This window comes from Lissotriton vulgaris, unplaced genomic scaffold, assembly GCF_964263255.1.
Source record: "Lissotriton vulgaris unplaced genomic scaffold, aLisVul1.2 SCAFFOLD_334, whole genome shotgun sequence".
NCBI classification, from domain to species: domain Eukaryota; kingdom Metazoa; phylum Chordata; class Amphibia; order Caudata; family Salamandridae; genus Lissotriton; species Lissotriton vulgaris.
The window spans coordinates 262,261-288,792 of NW_028244801.1; the positions used below are offsets into that span (position 1 = coordinate 262,261).

Sequence of the window (26,532 nt, forward strand, 5' to 3'; positions counted from 1 at the left end):
TTGCTAAACCCATTTAACGAAACACAATAAATAGTCTCTGTTGTTTCCAGGGTTAGCACTAAGCAAAAAAAACGTAATGTCGACGTTTCGACCCCAGAATTTCGACGTAGTTTGGTTGGCACCTTACAACGGGTCTTCATCAGGACAAAGAGGGGATAAGGAGGGGATAAGGAGAGCACCTAATGTAAGAATATAAAAGAAGAATCGGTATGGGGGAAGAATTCTTATTGCTTTGCAAAATAGAACTAAATAGTTTCCCTATGTATTTACCGGACTTCTTCAATGAAGACTCTAATGAAGATATAGGGCCAAGTTGCTCCTATGTGGAGAGTGCGACAAAACACCTAAAGGATACATATAGGTAGTTGTTGGAGCGCAACAGTCGCCCAAGTACATATATTGCTACTAAGTGAATAGGTCCGTAAGAGACAGGCTGACAATGTGAAGCCCTTTCCTTGGATTAGAGTGGTGGGAAGGGGTTGAGTCCCACTTCGCTTTTTTATGTTACTTTTTAGACTTACCGAATGACTCCGACCGTAAGGTTGGGGAGCGAGAACAAGTCCACACCCTGGAGCAGGACTTATGGGAGTGCTTCAACTTCTTATGTTCAGCGACATACAGCTTCACTTCTTGATCTCAGATCGACTTTGAGTGCATAAGAGAGACACTTCTTGCAGGACTTAAGCGTTGTGTCCTGAGCGCAAACACCAGGGACACACTTCATGCAGGTCCATGACCAACATCTGTTTTCTAGTCACAGTTGCTTAAAACCAGCAGTTTTAGGAGAAGACCCGGTTTCCTATCGGACAGGATTTCATGTTTTAGAAGCCGTCATAGGCTGACGAATTTGGGAGTGGAGCTCCAGATCCATGATAGAAGATGCAGAAAGAAACAAACTGACATCAGCATGCAGGAGCAGCGTTTACCTCTGATACGGCATAGAGCCAGCATGGGGCTGCACGGTGTGGCCCAGTGGTGCAATAGAGCATTGCTGGAAAAAGTTTCCAGATCCAAATTGACGCCTGTGTAAAATTCTACGGTGAGGATTCTGCAGGTAGAAATATCCATCAGAAGAGCACAAGGGATAAAGGAGAGGGAGTAGAGGTATAATTAAAAGGAGTGGTGGTGAAGCGTTAATTAGGAGGTCATTTCTGTGCCATCAAGTACTTTTCCTCTAGTAGACCAAATATCTATTTTATAATGACTCAAACTCTCCTTATCAAAGGCTGGTTCTGTGCCTGTCACCCAGAACATTTTCTGTAGCTAGTGTGGAACTTTTGTCTCTTTCCAGCATACGGCTATCCGGCGGCATGCAACATATGCTGCTACAGACCTTAACCACTGAGCTGCCAAAGTGTTGTTCTGAGTCTCGGGCTCCATTCTTAACACCGCCCTCTCTTATGTCTATAGAAATGTTATCACCATGCTGGACGTGACCAGCAATCTGGGCAGTACACTTTCATTCATAAATTGGTCCTATAAGTAATGGAAAAGTGATCCAACTTTGCATAGATCTGTTAATGGGACACTATTGTCATCTGGAAGCACAGGTGATGCCTAATTTTCTGGTGGAATTTGTTCTGCATGTGTCCAATGGAGTCTACAAAGCCTAGTGACAAATATAGCCTCTCTTCATCTGCAGTACAGGGACTTTTAGATTCCCCATAAAACTCCATCTAGCGTAACCGTTGGGTATCCCACATGTTAACTAACGTCCTGTCACTTTTGTCCTGTATTAACTTCAGTTTCATCTTTTAAATAACTAGGAATCAAACTTGACTAGAAGTCCAATGGGTGAATCCAATAGCACAACCTCCTCCAAAATTCCTAACTATGTCCTGACATCTATTTGGAGGCAACAGCTTCTAAACTCCGGCGTAGGGAGATCACAAAAAACAAAACAATCTTCTCTGACTGACTGACTGAAGTACTTGTAAAGCGCTCGAATGCCGCGGCGTCTTGGCGCTGAGTGACTAGAGAGCAGTGTGAGCCAGTCTTAATACGAGGAAAAAAGCCAGGTTTTCAGTGCTTTTCTGAAACATGGTTTGGATTTTTGTGAGCGCAGTGCAGGAGGCAGAGAGTTCCATAGTCTGGAAACCTGGTAAGAGAAAGATCTGCCACCCCAACGTTGTCTTCTTATTTTAGGTTGGCAGATAAGATCAAGACCGGCTGATCTCAGCGCACGTGGTGGCACATATCGAGGAAGAAGTTTGGCAAGATCGTCTCATCCCGTACCGTGCACAGATCTGTGGGCTAGACAGAGGGCCTTAAACTGTATTCTACACCTGACTGGAAGCCAGTGAAGTTTCCTAATGACTTTAGATGTTGGGTGACGATAGGGTAGATTCAGCAGAACCCTGGCTGTGGCGTTTTGAATTGCCTGTAGCTTGTTCAGTTGTTTTTCTCCTGTGCCCAAGTAGAGAGAGTTGCAATAGTCCACTTGGGACATTACCAGGGCGCCCATAACAGTTTTTTGCAATGTAGGGGGGATATAAGGTAGAACTTTCCTAAGGACCTTGATGGTATGGAAGCAGGTAGACGTTATCTGGTTAATCTGAGCCTTACAAGATAGTTCTTTATCAACCAGAAAGCCAAGATTCCTGACCTTTTCTGCCGGGCTGGGACAAGAGCCCGCCTCCAGGGGCCACCAGAGGTTGTTCCAGATCGATGGTTTCTGACCGAACTCGATTATCTCGGTCTTGTCTGCATTTAGTTTTAGAAAGTTAAGGCTCATCCAGTTTTTTACACTGAGAAGACAGTTCTTAAAGCGCTCCGCAGTGGCTTGGATGGACTGGGACACTGAGACTACTATTTGAGTGTCGTCAGCGTAGGACACTAATTGTAGACCATGGGATTGAACTAAGGCAGCTAAGGGGGTGACATATAAATTGAACAGGGTGGGAGATAGTGCCGATCCCTGAGGGACCCCACCTGGGAGGGAGAATTCGTCAGATGTAAGACCTTCCCAGTGCACTTGTTGGATTCGAGAGTCCAGAAAGGATGTTAAGAGGGCTAGGGCAGCATCCGTGAAGCCAAGTGTTTTTAATCTGTTTAACAGGATTGAATGGTTCACGGTATCGAATGCCGCTGTGAGGTCCCATAAAATCAGGGCAGTTCAGCCACCCTCGTCCATTGTTCTTCGAATGTTTTCAGTTGCCATAATCAGGGCCGACTCTGTTGAATGGGAAGGGCGGAATCCATGTGCCAAATAAAGTTATCCAGTCTTCCCTCAAGAGCTTAAAAAAGTGGAAAACGTAGTTATAGGCAAACGTAGTTATAATGGGAGATGCTGGAAGAATTTTGGATTCCCCTACCCTTTAATAGATATTAATAGATCTAGCTGGAGTCGGATTCAAGAGTACTGTATTTTTTAACAATTTACTGTGGTGATTAACATCCCTTTCAATCTGAAGGGACAACTACCCCAAATATCTCACTCTAGCAGTTACACGGATGATCTGCCCCCACCAGCTCACGGTTTAAGATGATGTTAGTTATGCATTCATGTCAACTAGATGAAATAAGCATGTTAACAAGAAGAACTGTCCAAGTACACTACATGATGCAACCCTAAATTGACACTTGCGATATGCCAAGCAGGTATCAGCATTCCACCCATCAAGGAATCATTAAACTGAAGTGCGAGTAGGTAACAATTACAACAAACGACTGAGGCAGTACGCAAGGTGTTGAACTGTTGTAAATAAGTGATCCTTACACTTCACTGCATTGAGTACCCGGCTGTCCAGTGGCTTGCGACTGGGGTCACTGGTGGACGATCGGATTCCGGTCCCACAGCTGTTTGCAAGCGTGTTCCTGCGAAAGACACAAAATCTCACTTAATTAGGCTTCACTAAAGAAAAATTACACACCTTCATAGAAACTGTGCCTCTGGTCAAAGCTATATGCTCTATATGTGTATCATTTTTGTGCGCACAATTCTGTTTCTAAGACAAGTGAGCTATTGTCTGATGGGTGGAGGGGGAGAGGGGTAGGAACAGCAACAATTTTAGTCTTTGTTTTAAAGTCTGGGAGCATGAGTTGGGGGGGGGGGGGGGGGGGAATTCCATATTTTGAGGGTGTACATCCTGTTCCTGTTCCAGGGAAGGAACATGTTAGTGTCCAAGTGAGTTGAATGACTTGCCACAAATCTTCTATTCACTCTTTCCCCGGTAAATATTTGTTAAGAAACAGCAGCTACACATTGCTGATTCTAGGACTACCCCCTGCGCCCGACATCTCGAGCACTCTTCTTGAAATTCACTGAAATAACCCAGGTCATTAAGAGGAGGTAAGACATTTTTCCCCACTTATCAGTCCTTTTTTTCTAAATACATTTTATTGTTCAAATACATTGGCATTTACATCTTCCTAATGCACTATTACAGTAGGCATACAAGAGGGACCCCTTACACCCAATCACGTCTCAATCTCTGAAGACCCTGGGGAAGGAAGCTGGAGTGTCTCAATTCCATCCTGTACCAATTGTCCCAGTCTTAATAAGGGGGTGGGGGGGAGTAGGGATAGCTGCTCATATCCCGCCCTCTCTCGCTGGTTCTATGTCGCCCGCTCCATCCCCATTTTTGGTCCCTGGAGCACGGCAGGGATAGTAATCCCAGAAGACCAACACCTCTGTATATGAGCCGTCATGGGCGGGTAAGGTAGTGGTGTAAAGCCAAACGGTTCTGGGCATGCCCTTCTGTTTTTCACTTGTGTGTTATGCTACTCATCCTACCTCACTGCTGGAGCTTTGACTCCCTGTATGGAGCCTGGGATTTCCCTCCTCTACGCCCTTGAGGGCTGGCAGTAAATCCTCCCAAGCCCTAGTCATGGGGCCGTATTCCTTATTTATCTGCACTTAGTGAGCACTGGAGAGATCGGACTACTGTGCAGACTGACGACCAGCAACTATTTACAGGATCTTTTTGCTCTATTGCTGACCCACTGCAGCGTTGTAGCAACTGGTATAAATACACTTTAATGCGTGTGCAAATATATGCTATTAAACGCACAAAAAATATACCGATTCCAAATGATGGCCGACCAGCTGCTAATGTCAAGCTCAAGTGCAGTGCACAAGCACCCTGAGCATGAAGGACACTTCGCTGTTAATACTACCTGGGAGCAGGAGAGCTGGACTGTCGTCTGAGTTCATACGCTGGGACAGGCCGCCGCCATTGAGAGTGGGTGCAAGAAACTGGAGCACATCTGTTCATGTGAGGCTGGAGTTTGAATTAAGGAGCAGAGAGTGAACGTGGCTGAGCACTAAGGGTCTTGGGGCCAGATGAGTGAGAGGCTGGTGCTTCTTGATACCAGTCAACACAACCCGGTGTACATATGATGTGCTGGGGGGGATAAATGGTCCTTGCTCGATGAGTGACGGCAGCCTACCAGCTGTCGCCGGGCATAGATGGATTCTCTAAATAAATCAACAGCCTGGGCCATTAATGCCCCTTCTTCCCAGTAGTTGTTTCAAGAGTCAGAAGTGCCCATTGTTAAATAAGTACATCAGGGGTCTTCAGCCATGGCCTCAATAAAAGCAGGATGGAAGAGAAGACCCTAAATACAGGAGCCACTCTCACACCCATCACAGACTAGCAGTCCTGCACTACCGGCAGGACGATCGCCAGTGACCAGTCACACTCTACCTAAGCAATGTGTGAGGGTCGCACGTTACTGACTGCACTCCCACACTAGTCAGAGAAGCAGTCACATATTACCAGAAGCACTCTCACACCCATCACAGACTAGCAGTCGGGCATTACCAGCAGGACTATCACATACCTAAGAGGATACCAGTCACACTCTACCTGAAGCACTGTCTGAGGGTCTCACATTACTGACTGCACTCCCACACCAGTCAGAGAAGCAGTCACTTGTTACCATAAGCACTCTCACACCCATCACAGACTAGCAGTCCTGCACTACCATCAGGACTATCGCCAGTGACCAGTCACACTCTACTTAAGCAATGTGTGTGGGTTTCACGTTACTGACTGCACTCCCACACTAGTCAGAGAAGCAGTCACATATTACCAGGAGCACTCTCACACCCATCACAGACTAGCATTTATGCATTGTTAGCACTTGCAACCCTCACAGAGGAGCAGTCTGACACTACTGCCAGCACACAGTAGCAGTCGAATATGCTACACAGACTCACAGTAACACACTACCCAGAGCACTCTTGCACCTCTCACAGGGTAGGAGTTGTGAAGTTACTGACAACACTCTCACAGACTAGCAGTTTATTCCACCCCTCAAAGGCTAGCCATCACACACTGTCGGAAGCACACCCACATTAGCAGCAAAGCCAATAATTTTGACTGATACCTGTAAGTATCTTCACTGACTGGTGAGTTTGGTAGTGTAATATTGAGGATGGATGAAAGCTAGGATGAGTAAATCAGAGGATGAGCCCCTAAATACAGAAGTGCACGGCTGAGCGACTAAGTACGTGGACAATGAATGATTAGGTGCATGAATGCATGGATGAGTGACTGTGGATAAATTACTTATAAGCTAGACATGGTGGTTTTGCCAATGCTTGTTTTGTGTAATAATCTTGGCTCAAAAATACAAGAGTTTACATGAATGCAAAAAGTAACAAGTATGTAAATGAGTAACAAGTGAGGAATCAGCAAGATTGAGGTTCAGTGTAAGATGGAGGATTGTTAAGGATGATCTCAGTGGACTTTATGTCAATCCAGAAGAGGACATTGAGGGGTGCAGTGTGCACACAACGGGTACAGGAAAGAGCCACAACAACGTAGAGATACTGCTTTACTGACCTGCAGACGCAAAGATAGATAGATAGATAGATAGATAGATAGATAGATAGATAGATAGATAGATAGATAGATAGATAGAGACACTCACAATTTACTGAGCTGCAGAAATAATGCTCCTGGGCAAGGCGGCAGACCCTAAGTACTGGAAAATTTCATTAATTCCTTTTCAGAGCGGCTTGTACAGCAGATGATTTTTACCCAGCATACTTGGGATACCTACCGATCAAAGAAGGTGGCCAGAAGCCGCCGCAGGAGAACCTTATGTTTGACGCCGGCACAAAGGTGGCAGTTCATGAGCTGCCCTCGAGTGATGTAAACAGCCGAACCTGGAAGAGACAATAACAATTGTTAGCTTTCAATTGCTGTGGCCCTGCACCCTGATATCTGGCCAAGGTCTAAGCCACTGAAAGGAATCAGGACCGGATACAAGGCCATGTAATGCAGGAGAAGCATCATAGAGTGATGACAACTGCTGCCACTAGGGGGCAGTGTGTAGTTCCTGAGATTAACTCTCCTTTGTTCGCCTCTTTTGAAAGCAGGGATGAGTCTTTTGCTAGTGTTGGCAGCAGGATACTTATGCCAATTGTCAATTGCTGGTTCTCTACACGTCCAAGCCTCAAGTTGAAAGGGATCAAAGGCCGTATGATCGCACTTCCAGTGATGCCATCAGAGGGCAATAGGCCAGTGACGTCACTTCCTCAATTAATTTTCGTGCAACCAGGTCTTTACATGAGTGAGGTTTCTCAAAACATTCCAGATGTTGCCTGTACAAAATAATACTAAAACCACCAGCCTGGGCAGAAAACCGTTTAAATCCCCTAGCAGTACGCTGCAGAAGGGTCGAAGGTCCCAGTAAAATGTATAGCTTTGCGCATTTGGTGATGAATTAATAATACAGTAACATTTTCTTGTTAATAAACGCTGGGCATTTTTCATGAACTTGCATTTATTATAATTAGATCTGGCGTCTTCGAGTGCGATCCAAATCCGACTCCATTTCCTGGCACCTTTGTCAAAATACCACCATTACGCATCACCGGGAGCTCCCGGAGAGAGCCGGAAGAGACCTAGTGATTTAAACAGGTGCCGTAAAATTGATCGGTGCTGCTGAACTTCCAGTCACACCAATTTTTCTCTGCCTCCAAGCAGCAAAGAGCCATTTGAGGATGTACTCTGGCAAAGGACAGCTGATGAATAGTTAAACAAAATGTTCTAATTCTATATAATGAAAGAGGGAGGGGGGCAAATTGATTTTTCTAAGTGCAAGAAACACTTTGTGTGTTCCTTGCTTTCAATTAGTCAAGGTTTCTGGTTCCACTACAAGAACAAAAGCAGGGACAGCACCAGAAAAGGCAACAGTCTTCCTTCCGCCTGGAGTGACGGTGGGGGGCAGGGAGCCCACGAGAACTCCAGGGAATGTATTATTTACTGTTTTGAGGGTGGTGAATGTCCCCCCCCCCACCCCAGCATGCCCCTGAAGAAGTGTTGTTTATACCCAGTCTAGCCACCATGACGGGCTCGGGGCAGAACGCCCACTAGTTAATTAGGGAGTGTCTTTATTTGCTGTCTGGGGATGGGCAACAATTACAGATCTGTACTCCTCCCTCTCACCAGGCACAACCGTCTTTCCTCCCTCAAGGGCGGACAGAGGAAATTTAACCCCAACCTATCTTGCATGGGGGGGGAGCAGAAAGTCCACTAGACACCAGGGTAAAAGATGAAAAGAAGGGATTAGGGTGGCCGATCCTAGGATGGTCCCGGGAGTCTTTCTGTCCTCAGTTGGGGTAGAATGAGACGTTTACCACAATTCTGTCCTCAATGGATCAGAAAGCCCAGTAGACAACAGAGATGTATTTTTAGGGAAAAAATAAAGGATGTGGGGAGGCTGCATTAGTACTGGACCAACCACCTATCCCTACAGTCTTTCTGCCCAACGGGGCCACAGAGCAACCCAATCCCCATGGGATGCAAGAGGAAATTTGGATTCATTTGTGTGCAGTTTTGACATGTGGACTGGCAGAGTGGGGTGAATCCACATTTTTGATAGGCCGAATGGCTGCACTGTTCGGACTCTGCCACCACAGATATCCAGGTAGTCCAGGGTGGTGTAGCTTACATGGATCTCATTTTAGCTTTTTGCCCAGAATGCCCTGTAGACGCCAAACTTTGTATAAAAGTACACATTTTACCCACATTTCTGTGAGGTACACTTCCGGCATCTTTACGGATCCACACAATTCTACCACCCAACATTCCCACACCTCTCCCAATAAACATGGTAGCCCACTTGTGTGAGATGACCCTCCACCCCTGCAGTGGCTCCTGTCAACTGTGAAATCTGGATGAGGGAGGGACAGAAGTCTGCTGCAGGTAAGACTGACATTTGTCTATCACCACAGAAAATCCTGAACCGTTTCTTGCTAGATGTGGATGGAGTTGGAGAGGGAGCCCTGGTGCTGGGCCCACTAAAACCAGATGCTGCTTAGCAAGGCATGCACGTTTCCATCTTGTTTTCAGGAAAGGATGTAGGATAGAACCATGCGACTTAACGCAGTCTTAACCACGCGTTAGTCTATACAATGTATCTCTTTACCATGAAAAATGTTACCATGCATATACCTTTACCATGCATGCCTTTACAAAGAAAAAGTATTTTGCAGGTAAGAATGAAGCCTTTTTATATCCAACCACATCACAGGTCATGTGATCAAGACCTCAGTGTGGTCGAAACGCATTATACTTTGTTTTTCCGCCAAATAAATATCGACTGAGGTGGCTTGTTTTTCCAGTGTGAATTTGAAATGGTGGTTCGTTAATGCAATTGCTAGCAGTGATGCCTGCATACGAGCCCCAACTCATATATATATATATATATATATATATTTGCTTTGCTACCCCATGGATAAAAGAATAAACAAATAAGAACTCTTCTTGGTGGATTACAACTTTGTTTTGTGCGACTCCAAGTTTCCTCGAGGAGAGGAATCGTTGTTGGGATGGATATATATATATATATATATATATATATATATATATATATATATATATATATATACCCCTACCCACAACCTTACCCATCCTAAACCCTAAAAATACCCTTGTCACCCAAGTACCCTTACTCACCCTAAAAATACCCCAGCCACCCAAATACCCCTACCCACTCTAAACATAGCCTTGCACTAATATATGTAGACATGCGTGGTAAAGGTATATGCATGGTAAAATTTTGATTGGTAAAGACATGCATTGTAAAGACTTGTGAGAAGTTAGCCTGGCATACAATGTCCACTATTCTAATTGGCACCTTGCACCAGTCTAAACGACCCTTATTGATGGTTGTAAAGTCAACCTTATAGACAAGCTATCCTAGTGGTAGCATGGACCAGCAGTCTTAGGCTAAACTCCAAAGAGCATGTAAAGCTGTTTGTTTTACCAATTATAATCCCTTGAATACCAAATGAAAGGACACCACACAAGGTATATATCAAATATATATGTATTTATTTCTAAGAAAACCCCCCTGACTTCTTTATGAGGTCAGAGATCGAAGTGCATCCCAAGTTACTCAATTAGCATACGATAAGTTGCACAAATACAGTTTGCCCTAGGGGCCTCACAAACCATATGTTAGTAAGTGGTATAAGAACCACTTCAGGAATAATGAATAGGCCTAGGGAATCGCCAGGGCTACACTAGACAACCAAAGGTTAGGAGGTAGGAGACCCACGGGAGACGCGTGCCGTGTCTAAACACAGTCGCGAGTTACCATTGACTTATAATGGAGAACGAAGAAGTTGCAAAGTTACTGATTAAGGACACTTCCGGGTGGACTATGGTGAAACCCCTTTTAACTAGGCCACTTGAAGAGTCAATACCCATGGGAGCACCAGAGTACTCGAGTTACCTCACCCAGGGAAGCCGGGTGCATTGGTGTCTTTTCGTGTCGGCTTTCAATGGAGATCTGCAAAAGAAGTGCTGCAGGCGGCCAGTGGAAGAGTGTCCGGGTGGATCCAAGAGTGGATCGAAGAAGTGAAGAACCTGAAAGCAGAGGGGACAGAGTCTGGGTCACTAGCCAATGACCAGGAAGGAACCAGGCGATGTCGCAATGATCTCAGGTGAGGAGGTGAAGCTGGTCTCCGCAGCCACAAAGACCAGGAGGCGTCGACCACGACCAGGAGCTGGATTCGAGCTGTCCCACGAAGGATCTAGTTAACTACGGTGTCGGTATCCGGATTGGACCCAACAAGCCTTGGCAACCGCAATCCACGCAGGAAGTGAAGATTGGCTTCAGTTCAGACCAGCAAGGTCTGGGGAGCTTCTCCTTGGCAGTGAAGCAGGAGCAAGCCTGGAGCAACCAGGCCAGCGGTGTAAATTCAATAGGAAGTCTGTGGAGGGCTAACTAGCCAGCGGGCTAGCAACCGGGAAGACGCGTTGAGCTGGAATGCAAGAGAAGGCCGCACGCGGCACTCGTGGAGTGTGGAGGGCTAACCTTTGGTGCAAATGGCGCTCGGGTCTGGGGCTTCTCATACCCCAATGCACAATTGCGAGGGTACCTCGGAAGTCGAGCAGTTAGCAAAATGCAGGAAGTCCAGGGTGTCCGGTCCCACGTCTCTCGTATCCGCCACGGGTCTCAGCTTTGCTGTGGATGTGGGTCGGAGTCGGAGAAGTCTGGAAGTCCAGTTCCTGAGTCGCTGAGTCTTCGGGTTCCAGCAGGAGCGTCGACAAAGCAAATCGGCAAGTTGCTGGTGGTGCCTGTTTGCACAGGGTGGTCACTCCTTGACCACAAGGGAGATGTCTTCAGTCTTCTAGTCGATCTAGAACATCGAAGGTCCAAGAGTTTTGGTTCAGAGTTTCAGTCCAGGATAATCTAAAGTCTCTAGACACAGCTCCCATCTTTATACTGATTTTAGGGGTTGGATTACCTGCTAGGTCCCTCCTATGGGTGGATCTGGGAAGGGGGTGGTTACACCCCTTTCCCTTTGTCCAGTTTCGCGCCAGAGCGGGGCTGGAGTGCCCCAGCAACTGGTTTGAACCGGGCTATGCATGGAGCACCTTGTGTGCCCCAGGCAGTGTCTGGAAAAGCATCTTTCCATTCAACACACCCTGCCCCAATACACTATTGTCCAGGCCTCCCTTGCCGGAGTTTAGTCCAGCAGCAGGAGGTCAGACCAGGAGGTCAGACTCGTGTCTGTGGCAGCAGCATCCATTTTGTGATGCTAAGGCTCTGTTTAACGTTAACCGGTTAAAGCAGTAACTACATGTCTTCTCCCTCTAGAAGGGTGGAATGCTACCCCCGCCGCCAGGACTGGCAGGGGGTAATATTCCAAAATGTTTGACACCTTACACGACATGTTTTGATAAAGCCAAACCAAAGTTAGAATTAACCGCGAGGATTATAATGCACTTAAGAGTATATGGTATGGCTATATCATAGAACAGCTATAAGGAGATGGTTCCGAAAGCTGCAGATGGGCTCAGCTCACGCTAGGGCACCCTTTCACATGAAACCAAGCACTCTGCCTCCAGGATTGTTAAGGCCTGCCATAGGAGTGACGTATAGGTTACTATGTGTCTATATATAAGGTAGATATAGATATACTATATCTATGTAAGGGGCGATTACACCACCTTACCCAAGCTGAGTGATCAGCCTGTGGTGTCAGTTTGGATGGACAGCCAGGGGTGGCATAATACATAGGAGTGACTTATAGGTTACTATGTGTCTATATATAAGGTAGATATAGATATACTATATCTATGTAAGGGGCGATTACACCACCTTACCCAAGCTGAGTGATCAGCCTGTGGTGTCAGTTTGGATGGCCAGCCAGGGGTTGCATAATACATGCTGCAGCCCCTGTTAGGCCTTGGATGCACCTATGCCCTGGGTACCTATGGTACACTATACAAGGGGTCTGGAAAAGTTGACCCAATACCCAATCAGGTATGTACCTAAAGTACATGGAGTCCATTCCTACAAGACTAATGCATGGTAAAGGTAATGTATTGTAACAGCCTTTGTGAAGGCTATTTCCTTCAGGACTAGGAAGATGCACGAGGCAAGTATCCCAAGAAGCCTTCGCGCAATCCTCACCTCAGAACCAGGATTAAGCCCAAAACATCAGGATCATATCCTTAAAGTCGTGGACAGAAAGTGGTGGTGGAAATGCCTTGGAATACACCATATCCAGGACAGCCCCAGAAAAGAAATTCTCTGCATGGGGCACTGGTGGGACTTCGGCTATTTGGTAAAAATCCTTAAAGATGTCAGGAATACATAGTTGTCTGGAGGTGGTCTATGACGGACTACGGCAAGGCCGCCATGAGCAGCCAGTCATAGTACAGGAGCACATGTATCCCCAAACTGCGAAAGTTAGCAACGATGACTGCTATCACTTTTTCCGCCTGCAGGATAAGCATATGTAAAAACACGACTAAAGTCCAGGAACGCACCACAGTCTCCGGGGTCCAGAGCAGAAACTGGGACAGAGGCAGCATCCTGAATTTTTCTTTCTGCAGAAAGGTCTTCAGTGGCTGGAGGTCCAATATAAGACTGAGACCTCCACTTTATTTTGGTACAAGGAAGCAGCACGAATAGCACCCTTTTATCTCACAAGCTAGCACCCGCTTCAGTGCACAATTGATCTGCAGAAGGTTGACCTCCATGCAGCATGATTGTGGCATGAGAGACAGGCTGATGTAGGCATAAAATGAACCAGGGAGGAAATGAAAGGCAAGGCAAAGCCCATTTGAAACATCGTAAAAAACCCAGCTTTGTGATGTGACAGTTGTCCAATGAGGGAGGAAATGCTCTGCCCTGCCTCCTACCAACCAAGCATTAACCTGCAATGACAAGTTAATCAGAGGAGTAACAAAAAGAGGAGAGCTGCCCCTTCGGGTGTCAATAGCCTTGGCTACTACCAAGATCTATGCCTGCATTACGGATGTTGGATCTGGCCCTTTTTACAGGGTTATCCCTAAACATTTTGCCTTCCTCCAGTATTTTTACAGATCTTTTTTCGTACGCTTTAGGACTCTGGGCACTTAATCACTGCTATTCAGTGTTAAAGTGCATGTGCTCTCTCCTTTAAACTTGTTATGATTGGCTTACACCTGTTTAGCATATTTAATTTACCTGCAAGTCCCCTGTACAATGGTATCCCATATACTCAGGGCCTGTATATTAAATGCTACTAGTGGGCTTGCAGCTCAGCTTGTGCCACCCTTTCAAACCCGTCTCAGACCTGCCACTGCAGGACCTGCATGTTCAGATAACTGCCACATTGACTTGGTATTTAAAGCCACTTGCCAAGCCTGACACAACCCTTCTACTACATATAGGCCACCCCTAAGGTAGGCACTAGGTAGCCCTGTGGCCAAGATGTTGTGTTGGTAAAAGGTGGGACAAGTGCCATTATTGTGTGGCATGTCCTGGTAGTGACAAACACCATATTTCGTTGTTCACTACTGTGACTGCTGCTCCTCTCATAGGTTAGCATTAGGAATTCCCTTATATGTCTGTTAGTGGTCATTGCTGAACTGAAAGGAGAATGAGTAGTGTTGCCATGTTTGGAATAGTGGTGATGAATCCTGCTTGTTGGTGTTTTTTTCTGTACTTCTTTACTACTGTAGAAATTGCACTTTTAGAAAGAGGTCATATCTAAGTGCTTGACTCTTTGTGCTTAGCAGCCAGACTCCAATCCACATCTATGGAAGAGTGACAGCTAGGCTGTGTGCATACTTTCCAGACCACCATCACACAGGAAGTTTGGGGCGTAACGGTTACATCTGCATACTAATAATGGTCATCCTGGCCTGGGAGAGGAGGAGGCAGGCACACTTCCATTTGTATAGGCTGTATACTGCCCTCACACAGAGGGCTTGTTTACCCCTTCTGATGTCTGGAGTCCGGGTTGGGGTTGAAAGGGGGTGTTGTGCACTAAGGTTCTTTTGAAGTTACCTTCACATTAAGGACATTTTGAGTACAGGGGCTCAGACCCCATGCTTTTAGACACTGCGTGGGGCTTGTAAACAGACGCTGCTGGCTCTACTTGCTGCACATTACCAGGAACTACTGTGATGCCAGGAGGGACCGCCATTGGGACAGTGTGTTTGTAGTGCTGGCCCGCCTGCCTGCTAGGCTGCTGGAGAGAATGTCACCTCACAAATAGCTTCTTTGTGCTGGCCTGCTGCCAGTGAACACTTGTATGTCAAATTCTGCTGACCTGCCCTGAGCCTGCGTTAAGCAAATTCAGTCACAAGCGCTACGAGGCCTCCGGGTAGTTTAGCGCTATACAAGTGCAATTTTCATTCATTTTCATTTCAGTGAACTGCTTGTGCCCCCAGTGCTGCTCAGGGAAGGGTTGGCTTGCCCCTCACTGTTCCTGTGGGATCTAGTTGGATTACCCTCAGCAAAGGACCTACCAACATGGTCAACAACCGGTTTTAAAATGTGCAGCACTGCCAGAGTGCTGTGGGCTCAGCGTGCTGCATAGATCCCCATGACCACTGCCGCTGCCACCAGAGCAGACCCACCAGGGCCCCATCCACACCACATGCTGGAGAGAAGGTATTCCCTTGATCAGAAGCTAGCACGCCGACTCACGGATCCTTTGGTAATTCCCAGACTACTGAGGCCGCCTCAACGAGATGAAGGAAGCCCAGTATGGTCCGTCTGTTCCCCAATGAGTCAGCAGGCAAGAAGAGGTACTCTGGGGCTAAGCTGGAGGTGCAGTCACCCCACTCTGTAGTATGGGCTGCTAAGCCTCCTTTTTCAGTATTGTGGTTGTTAAGAATGGACTTAAGTTATTGTTTGTGTTGGTTAATGTGAAAGCAAAAATAGGTTCAATCGAGATCTTTGCTTTGTTTAGTGTGTGCGAATTGAAACAACCTTACCACTCTTTGTGGGGATACATTATTTGTGTTTCCTTTGCATGGCTTGACCAGCTGTTTTAAAAGTATTGTTAGCCAGGTACATGACTATAATACTATATTGTGCACTTCAAGGTGTTGTACGGTGAAGCTAACTTCATGTGAATGCTGTAGACTTGTGGGGAGTAAAGATGTTACTGTAGGCCTACTATGTAGCTTTGATGTTGTTTTGCAATGTGAGGGTACCATGGTCCTAGTATGAATCTGTCATTTTGTTTTCTTGGGAAACCCACAATTAAGAGAATGAAGCAAGAACTTGCTAGGGGATAAGAGCATTCATGGAGATTGGGGAGGGATGTTAAGGTGCCCAATAAACCCAAATTCAATGTTCATCGCCGATGTCCCTAGTTTTAGAATAACACTACTATCTCCAGTCCCCTCACAAATAGCAATGCTGCAAGAACTAGACACCGGTATTTGAGTATTCCCAGGGTTGTGCGATCCGCACATCAACAACTACACATGGTTCATCGATGTCAAAACAAAGGGGCAACAGAGCTATGAGAAAAGACAAGTAATGCCTAGAACATACAACACAATTGGTAGGTAAATGATTTATGTGACGCATGTGACTGAGGCTTTGGAACTACATACAGGATTGTGTAGAGAAGATGGAACCATGTAGTGTCTTTGTGACAAATGAAGATCAGGATGAGCGACTGGCTGGACCTCTCTGTTCTAAGATCTGACAGGCATTGCTTAGACGTCAGAGTATACAGAGTGGGAAGAGGACAAGTTCACTCAGTCCATTTACTCTGGCCATTTTTCTACTGTTGTAGGACCTGCAGGAACTTCTCGGGCCTCATTTAAAGTTTGGCAGTGCAGCAGCACAGACACAAATTGGCAGATTTTCCTCCCAGCCAAGTCATGGTTTCCCACCTCATTTAGAGATGGGGGAATTGCTGGGTTTCTGACAGCAGAGCCGCAGTAGGCTCTAGCTGGAAATCCATCAGATGCCACCCTGTCTGCTACAGGACTGCCAGGCCACAGTGCGGTGAGACTCCTGTTCAAAACTGGGCTCCCATCACAAATTGCTCCTGCCCAGGGCCACCAAGCAAAATATGGCAGACCGAGACAAGATCTACAAATGTAAATGTTATTAATTTTCATGCTGAGCACTCTTTACATCTGAAAATACAAGAGATATTTTGTGGAAAACCTTAAGTGTCCTGCATCTAAACTATACACCCTTCCTGCCCATCCTCCCAGTTGAGTAATGCACATTACACAAAAACTACCATTCATAAGTCACTGTCGAAGCACACAAAGTCAATGAGTCTGGCAAGACGATAGACCGACGATTCACTTGTAAGGCCAACTCCCCTCTGGATACGTTTTACAAGACTGCTCTCAAATGGAGCTGAAATCTTGAATGCCTTTCGGGGAAAAACTTAAAAGTCCCGGGAACTCCTCAAAGGTGCCTGTTTCAGATCAGTAGTTCATATGGGACACGGGGCTCGACTATGGATATTAAGTGGCCAGTGGTCAGGAACACAGGCATTTACAAAGGGAAAAAGCCAAACTCCCTGGTAGCCACTTTTGAGACGACAGTGCACCTGGAGATGAAGCTCAATCGTTATATCCATACCACTGAGTTTTTTTTAGTAAGGCAGGTGGAAGGTTGGGTATACAATCTCTGTAACAGGAGCTGCATTTATTGAAATGCGACTCTTCTGCCACACCAACATCCAATGCTTCTCTTGATTTTAAGAGAAGCCTACACCTCACCTTGATGTAGGAAAAGGCATGATTCTTCCAAGCACAAATTTGCAAATCAAGAGTTAGGAGCCAGGGTTTGTGGCTTATGCAGTGAAATCATTTACTAGCAGCCTTATTGCGAACTGCTGAGTCACACATTTGTACGCTGGCTCACTTGTGGTCATCAACAATAGCCACTCAGTACAGCACTAGTCTGACAGTTACACAAAGAATGTTGTTATAAGCGACATATGAAATAAAGTAAACGCAATGAAATGCCTCTCAAAGCACACACTCTTCACAATAAGCACAGTCTGTTTCGGACTGACCACAGCAAACCTATAAATCACTACTCTGTAAAAGAAAACCCAAATAGCTTGCGGAGAACATGGTACAAACAAAATGTATATGAAAAAAACAATTGACTCATTCAGGCAAGGATTTTACAGCAGGCGGAGTTCGACCAAACCAATTTTTCCCTATTAACCATGTTTTTCCTAATTCTAGTCAGATCAACTTAAGGATTGTGACTTTATAGTGCTGTTCTGCCTTTTGGATGCTCGAAAGCACTTGTAGAGCTAACTAAAAAAGTACTGAAGCAAGACGATTGGAGGAATGGAAGCAGTGTCTAGACTAGATCTGTGGAACCGGATTGGCGACAGATCTTTACAGTCTGGTTCTCCAGTCTCCCTCGAGCTGAAGAGGTAAAACTTTCATGTTCCAGAGGGATGAGCCTTAATGCAGGGACTGCCACAGCCGCTGGGAGATGAGGGCGCTAGGACCCTGTTTGGGGGAATAGAGCATTAACTGTTAAAGGTAAGCAGACATGCAGAGCCTCATGGACAAGACAAAGTTGCGAATTTGTTTCTTCCATCACAGGTAACTTGCCTAGGCTCCACCTCTCCTTTATAGTACCTACATGAGAAAACAAAGATGACGAAAACTGCTATTTATCCAAGATCACAGAGTGTTTTCCAAGGCTTTGGCAGGGGCTGGAACCCAATTACTAGCAAAATCCTGTGTGTTAGCCAGCAGATCAGATGCCTCTCTATGGAGACTCCCATTAAACCAGCCAGGCCAATGTTTTCTATTGAATGCATAAAGAAACAGTATAGCTCAATATTTATTTAGAAGAACCACAGGGTCATATTACTGTGAATTTAGGCACCAACTAAAACACAGGAAGACAATTCCGACTTTCCACAAAAGATGGCTGAAGACCGTTCCTTGGCCATTTTAGATACTCTAACCTACGTAAGTACCCCTGGTGGACATGATAACTGTTGACTCAACAGAGACACAACTTTAAGATGATGATTCTTTCAAGAAGCACATACTGTATGTTGCTGTACGTCACAGGCAAATTAATGTTAATAAAGTCTTTATCTGAAGATACATAATTATAGCACCTTGCCAACCCTTGTACAGTAGTGCCGGTGCAGATTCACCTGGACTAGTGCCCTGAATTTCAGCACCTAGATGAAACTCGCCCTTGGACATTCAAGGTCACATGGCATACTCCTAGACTGAAAGGAATTTGTGGTACAATCTTCATATGTACCAAATGGCTATTGTCTGCCATACAGATGCCAACCAGACTTCCTCTGTGTACTCTCCCTAGGAGCTACCAGCAAGGTTCAAGAGAGCATGAGATGCAAACAGACTACTCTCGGCAGACAGTAGACTCCACTACTGCATGGGTCCTGCCACCCACCCCGTGCCACAGGACTTCTGTGAGGATCACTCCATGAGTGCACTCAAAATGAACACTAGTTTCCTCTGGTGAGGGGCACTTTGTGTATGTTGCACAGGCTACATTGCATTCTAAAGAGCACATTACTATGGGATCAGTACCTTCTACACAAATTTGACAGGAGATGCTCGGTGTCTAGGCTACTATTCAATGAAAGGACACATTAACATGTTACCAGCATTTGTGGGACTAAAAGGGTTACTGCTCCCTTTAAAGAGCAATTGATCAAATTCAATATCAGCATAAAAAGAGAAGTTCGGGGGATTGAGCCTTTGTGATTGATATAGAGAGGGGTGATCCAGAAAGGCTCCACAAAGGTCTTCAGCCAATTGGTCGGATTAAAGGCGATACATTGTCGAAAGATGCTTCCTGTGAACTCACTGAAACCTCTTCACTGTATGAAATCACATCCAGAATATATTTTAGTGATTCCTATTCAAGTAAAGAAGTTCTATGGCAGAATGAAAGTGCTTTATTCAAATGAAGGAGGATTGGGTGAAATATCTGAATCGGGTAAAGATTAGCAGTACAGTGGGCGGGATCAGAGTGCAGTGGGCGGGGGCTTTGGGGTGGCTGGAGGGACTACAAAAAGGAGACGAAAGCTGGACTCTGGATGGGACAGAAGGAAGACGGGATGAAATTGGGAGAGAAGTGGCAACATCATTGCTCTCATATTTTGCAGGGATGCAGAACCCACACTACAAACCAGAAGGAAGGGAAAAACTATTTAAATCTGCTATCACTGGACTTAATTTTTTCATTATACATTTCATATACACACACACATACACAGACAAAAAGTTAATATTTTTCATTATTATACTTTCCCCTGTGCTTCTGGTAGCTTGCTTTCTTTCAATATCCTTGCAGCTCTTAACTTCAGTACACCAGCTCTATTCAGCAACCAGATCAGCAGAATGACTGACTAAATTGGTTGACAGTGCCTAAACAAAGCCATTTGTTACTCTCCTAAGAAACAGAGATGATTAAGAAAAGACTCAACCTAAAAATTCTGCATCTCAATCCCAGTCTCCACCAACTCTAGCTGTTGTTCCTCTATCTTCTCATTAGCAGACCCAAGTCTTATGTATTTATATATTTTTTAATACAAAATCCTTGCTTTCCCTTGTAGTTTTTTCTAAAAGTCTCAGTGGTTTATCTTGTTCCCTTGCTTCTTGATAAATGAAATACCCACATATGTCCGGCAGCAAGCCAGCGTTCATGGCTAGGAGTGTCCAGGGCTAACTTCTGAAATCCTCCACATATGGTTAAAACAGTGAACTTTGAAAAGAAAGTCTAAAATCCTTTGTGTAAGAAAAAGAACAGCGACGTGTATATACGTCATCAGTAGAACTTCAGCTCAGGCAGTTTTATTCATACACAGTGGCTATACAACTGAGCAAAGAGTGCAGGGATAACATTCTTTGGAGTGGGGGGCGATCAAGTTTAACATACAGAAGATTGTGCATGAAGTGGGGGCTGGGGAGAATCACATTTGACAATGAAACGCAGGGGATTTTGAGATTTCACAATAGTAACAGTACTGATGGTAAACCTTAGTATTTGTTACTGTATGCACGTGCAGTTAATACAAACTTGCTGCTTCTCATAAGGGTAAGACTGGCACAACAATAAAAGTCGCCTCCGTTAGCAAGTCAGATAGCCAAATAAAGGAGCCGGTGTTTGCAAATTGGGCAGTTTGTAACTGTATATGTGTTTTGGAAGCTGTATGAGACTGAAAGCATTTGTGTTTTCTGCAGGCAATGCTTGTGGTAATATCAGAGAAATCAACAGTAAAACCCGGCTCACCAGACCACAAAAGACCCCAAAACCGATAATAAACTGGTCTACACACTGACCTGTCAGCCCAGCCATTCTGGAACTGCCTGGTCACCCTGTAGTCCAGCCCAACCCCACTTATTCATTCATGTTTCAATATTCGGTCCCCCCCCAGTTTAAACTGGAAGTAATCAAAACATTGTTTACATTTATGTGAAAAACTGCTGAAACCTATTCCATTTAAACCTCTAGCCTGTGACAGCAAGGATGAAGTCATAAGTGCTTTCTCAAGGATATGCACTTAAGGCTCCCAAAGATGTCAATCAACAACATATGCCAGAAGAGGCGTCTGATTCTTCTGAATAACATTACATAATAAAATGTAGATACATTTTCAGACTCCCAAGTGGATACAATTTGTAAATAAAGATGATGGAGAGTGAATATAAGAATGTATGCAACACTGCATGTGTGATAGCGCAAGAGTGACGAAGTGCCTTCCGCTTCAGAGCACTGGAACTGAAGAATACCAGTAAAGAAAGTAAGAGAAAAGTCAATGTAAAAAATGTGTTTCATCTGAACACTTGCAACTGTGGTGCAGAATCACCATCATCATAAGACTTTATTAAGGGTTGAACGCAAACAACTATGGAACTGCACACTACTGCAAAGACCATGACACCTGTTAAAAAACAAGCAATTGGCCTCGCCTTTGGAACCAAACTGTTGAGCAATGCAGCACAGCATCCCAGGTTCTGTGCAGAGTGGCTTAAAAATGTATTTAAAATAAATAAAGGTTTTGACGTGCTTGGCTGTGTCATTTTGTAAGCGCACGCACCACACATGCGTATTCCTGCAAAGCCATGAGGCACTTTTTTCATTTTAGTTACCATTCTAAGTTGATCAGTAACTAATAAGAATAAAAGCATGAAAACATTTTTTTTTAGGAATGGAGATAGGTGTATGTTTTCATTCAGCTGCCACTCAAACTCAGCGAATACGGTCAGAGTGATGGTGGTGGCGCCACTACCGTAGGCTTATTTTGAACCCTCCCACCATATCAAAGGAAAGATAAGACTGCGACCTTCACAAATATCTCCTGCAAACAAAAGAGCCTGTATGAGGGCGAGCCCACCGCCCTGCAAATCTTAACAGTCAATCATCTACCATTACTAAATGAAGGCAACCACTGTGGAAAAGCTGTAACATTTACGGCCAATCAAAAACACAATTTTTTGAGAGAAAAAGGCCAATTAATAGAGCAGTCCTCCACGCTGCTGAGACGGATGATGCGTCCTACACGTTAGTTACGTAGAGCCTGTTGTGAGACAGTACAGTGAACATACGCATATATACTTTGATATAGACATTTACTGCTTTATAATGTACAACAAAAAGGGTTCAGGACAAGGGAAAAAAAAGCTCCAGGTGGTGGGAAAAATATAACAAAAGAAAACAAACAAAAAAATTGCTAATAAAATAAAAACATAGTTACGTCAACACAATGTCTACGCGAGACACAGAACACCCCAGGAAAATACCCCAGAGAAATCAGATGAGCTTATTCCCATGCTGAACGAAACTTCGTCGCAAATCGTCCACCGAGCCCTTCGAGCTGCTGACCGACAGAAATGCGACAGACTGCTTAACCGCAGCCATCACAGACAGTTGCAGTCAGGGACCAGGTAGTGAGCCGATAGCAGAGTTGCGTCTAACTGGTGAGCGAGCCACACCATACAGTTCAGAAGAAAGACGCTTGGCCTCCCAAAGCTGCCGCCATGCTTAAAGATCAAGTGAGACGTGCCGCGATGATCTAGGGAAATGCATGAACGCTTGTGAAGTCCCTGAGCCACCAACTAAAATGGGACAAGTGGAAGGCTACAAGTAATGGAGGCCTGCTCAATGGGAGGGAACAAACAATAGGGACAAATAGGAACAAATAACTTCAAAACAATGATTTTTAAACAACACAAACAAATGAAAAGCAGTAAGCAGGCTGTAAGCTCACAAAGTATATTCAGCATGCCTCGAAGAAATCGCATATACGCAGTCTAAGCTGGACTTTAAAAAGGCGATTTTGCCGTAATTAACTGAATAGAAGAAACTGTGCACAATTTCACGGGTCCTTTTGAAAGAAATTCCACCAATTGCAAGCTTTTCCAACTTTATGACCTCATCTCAGGTTTCTGACAGGTACTTATGGGACAAATAGCTGCTTTAAGCAGCATGGTAACTGGCCAAACACTGATGTGTCCATCAAATAAAATGGCTTCGTTCTGCATGCGGGAAGCAAATGATGGCCTTTAGAAGAATAGGAGTTCTTGTGGAGAGATCAGGGTCTGTCTGCAGGGTTCTGCAAGACATCATATTAAATGGTTATGGCCCAGCCAAAGCGGGGCATAAAATAATTATTTGTGCTCCTATTACGGCTCTAGCCACAGTTGCCCTATATTCCTTTGAGAGCAAAGTTGTAATTGTACTCAGTAAACATCCACAAGCAAAGTGAAAACAATGTAACATAACCTATATTGTTTTCATTTTGCTTTGGACTTTAAGTTCAACTATACTTACAAGGAAGGTACTGTAAGTACAGAATTACTTCCTCATGCAGACATGGGGCCTGGTTGTCAAATATTATTTTGCAGAAATTAAACTCAACCAGTTTATTTCCATGTAGGTGTGAGTGGTGGAAAACACCCATCATCTTGGGTGTCACAAGTTCAATGTTATGCTAGTTATAAAGTTTGGTTACCGGGATATAATCCAATGAAGGAGAGCAACTAATGAAAGGACTCGGAAACAAACGTTGCTCAATCTAGCCAGGTGTGAACTTACGGGTAGCAGACTGCCACTGTCCTCTACAGAGTGCTATATATTATATATTATTAATATACATAACAACAAAACAATTTTCATTAGGGAATGATAAAAATGTAGTCTAGTATAGATGAGAACCCACAGTCAGTTCACAGCATTCTAGAACACCTGCCAGAAAGAGAACACGCCAACATCATGTAGGGGAAAACTCAAACTAAAGAAGCAACAACCAAGTACTTCAAAACAAGCCTGCAAATAGAAAACACAAACAATTTATTTAAAAGAGCCTAGACTTGCTAGAGGCCTGAAATCCAGAATAGCCTTCAGATTGTGCCCAATCTGAAGGCTTTCAGATTGGGCATTTGCGTGTTTTGCATTTGCATGACCACCTATTCTTTGTTCAGCTCTAAGCTGCTCGAATATGGTTCCTTCATAGATAAACCTGGCCTTTGGGAAGAATCAAAATATTGCTCTTTTGAACATTGCTGTTTCTATCCACCTGGTCAATGATTGTATCCTTATGTATCACTTATTTTTGCACCAAGGACATGGGAACCAAAGTAACAGAGCTTCTCCAAAGCCAACAGAAGAGGAGACAACAGCATGAATCAATCATTGTAGCAGTTCATGAAACAATAGATGTTGCTGGCCAAACATTCTGATACACTAAATGAAATCCGCTCTCCTGCGGTCAAAATTAATTTCTCGCTAACAAGATCTAACAAGCATTGGCATAGCCAATAGGTCTCGCTTTTGGGACCTTATAATTATTTAGTCATGCAGCAAAATATGCTTGCATTGCTAAACACTTATAAGGTCCCAAAGGCGAGACCTATTGGCTATGCCAATCCATCCTCCTATCACTTTTAGCAAAAGTAAAGAAATAGAAGTTTTTTTCTACTTTTTTTTCTTTTGCTATAATCGCGGCACCCGCACTTTACTTTTAATGTTAAAAGTAAAGCGCTGGTGCCGCAATTCTAGCAAAAGTAAAGAAATAGAACAAAACTTCTATTTCTTTACTTTTGTTATAATCGCGGCACCCGCGCTTCGCGGTAAAAGTAAAGCGCGGGTGCTGAGATTATAGCAAAAGTAAAGAAATAGACCTTTTTTCTATTTCTTTACTTTTGTTATAATCGCGGCACACGCCTTTACGGAACGAAAGTGCAAGAAAACGAGGCATGCGTGCTTGGCCGCTTTGGAAGCACTTCCAAAAGCGGCTTACTGAATGTCTTGCCAGAGCACCGCATGCACTGGCTCAGGCGAGACCTAAAAAGGACTTCACAACATCATATTACACACCTAAATTGACCTAGAGCTAAAGGGGTAAAATCTGCCTCAATGTCCAATCCTTTTCTCATCGTGGAGCACAAACTGTGAGCTAAAAAGACATAAGAAAAGAACACGTGCAAGGAAAGGGCTGAGGGCACAGCACTTGACACCTTTACCTCATCTGCACTGTTTCCTAAACAGCAGAAGGCATTGTGCTGGTTATTTTGGCAGGATCGACGTGCTTTCCCCAGCACACAGGGGTTATTGGTTTTTGAAATACACTGGCATATGTTCCTGGGAAAAAGGGAAACAACTCATAAAGGGTTTATTGGCAGAAACATCTGCTGAAGTAAAAATGACTGAGCATCAGCGGCGAAGCCAGCCGCTGAATAGCCGTCGTCCTGCCAGTGTCAGTGGCACTGAAGAGAGGGAAGGTGGATTATTTATGCGGTCTCAGAGCCGCGGGCATCAATAAGTAGTAACCAGGGCTAGCTAATGGGCTCACGCAGACAGCTCTTCTAATACAAAATTTATGAAAGCAAAAAAGGTGAATTTAGAGTGTTAAAAGGTATACAAGGACACAACATCCTCGGACAGTGTTTCAAAACCTTGCCACCAACCACTTTCTTAACTCCTGGTCATTTGGATAAATAATGTTACTGGTGGCAGGTATATAATATCAATCATGTTTGTTTTACGTCTGGCCACATTTATTCGCAGCTTTTGCTCGCGCCCTTTGTTTTCGGACATATCTCGTTTTTTTAACATAAGCATCATTTCTGTTTTGTCTTTCTGAGAATGTATCTTAATTCCCAAATTCTAGCTGTATGGCATTGATCACAATTTTCTATCTATGCTTTTTCGAAGTACTCGTGCAAGGGAGGTTCAGGCGGGCTGGATCTATGCCAGAACTTTAGGATAACCTCTAAGTTATTTTATAGCCATTGGTGTTATGCCAATATACTGGAAATCTGGAATGACTATTCCTCCTGGACCAACCACCACTGCTTGGCAACCTCACCTCGTTCACCCCCCTAGAAAGCCGGGACTTACGGAAGCAGGGAATCAGAGTAAGCAGTTATTGAGCAGCAGAGGTCTTCTCATTACAGCTAATGGGACTGAGCGGCACCTGAAATGAATTCCACCTCCCGCAAGTATCCACCAAAGGTGCATTTGTTTTTTAAAACTTTGCTAACTTCGCGCTTCATTAAACTTGGAAGAGTTAAAATCATCTTTGAAAATTCCTGCTCGAAAGCAACAGCAAAAATCAGTGCTCATCACCGGGCACCATCCATTTCCATGCTCAGGACGTCCAGGTCCAAGAGTTTCGCACACTCTGTACTTATACCGACCTGGAAGCATCTTTGAAAGGACTTGTACTGCTTGTCCCTGGGATTCCGCAAGGTAGGACAATAAGCTAATAGGTCGAAGGTTAGCCAGGTCTGTAGGGTCCAAAGAGCAATGTTAAAGAAATAAAACCACCACTATCTGTTT

The 26,532-nt window shown here is 44.6% G+C and overlaps 1 protein-coding gene across 4 annotated transcripts in view; it reads right to left on the minus strand.

The window, feature by feature from the left end:
• LOC147666724 (nucleus accumbens-associated protein 2-like) overlaps positions 1–26,532 on the minus strand; it is a 418,781-nt gene that overhangs the window by 16,207 nt on the left and 376,042 nt on the right. For all 4 annotated transcript variants that reach the window (XM_086948923.1, XM_086948925.1, XM_086948926.1 and 1 more), the window contains 2 exons: positions 7,012–7,117; positions 3,719–3,816 (listed from right to left, as the gene is read on the minus strand). In XM_086948923.1, the coding sequence (XP_086805049.1) occupies positions 3,719–3,816; positions 7,012–7,117 (204 nt within the window). The remainder of the gene's footprint in view (positions 1–3,718; positions 3,817–7,011; positions 7,118–26,532) is intronic.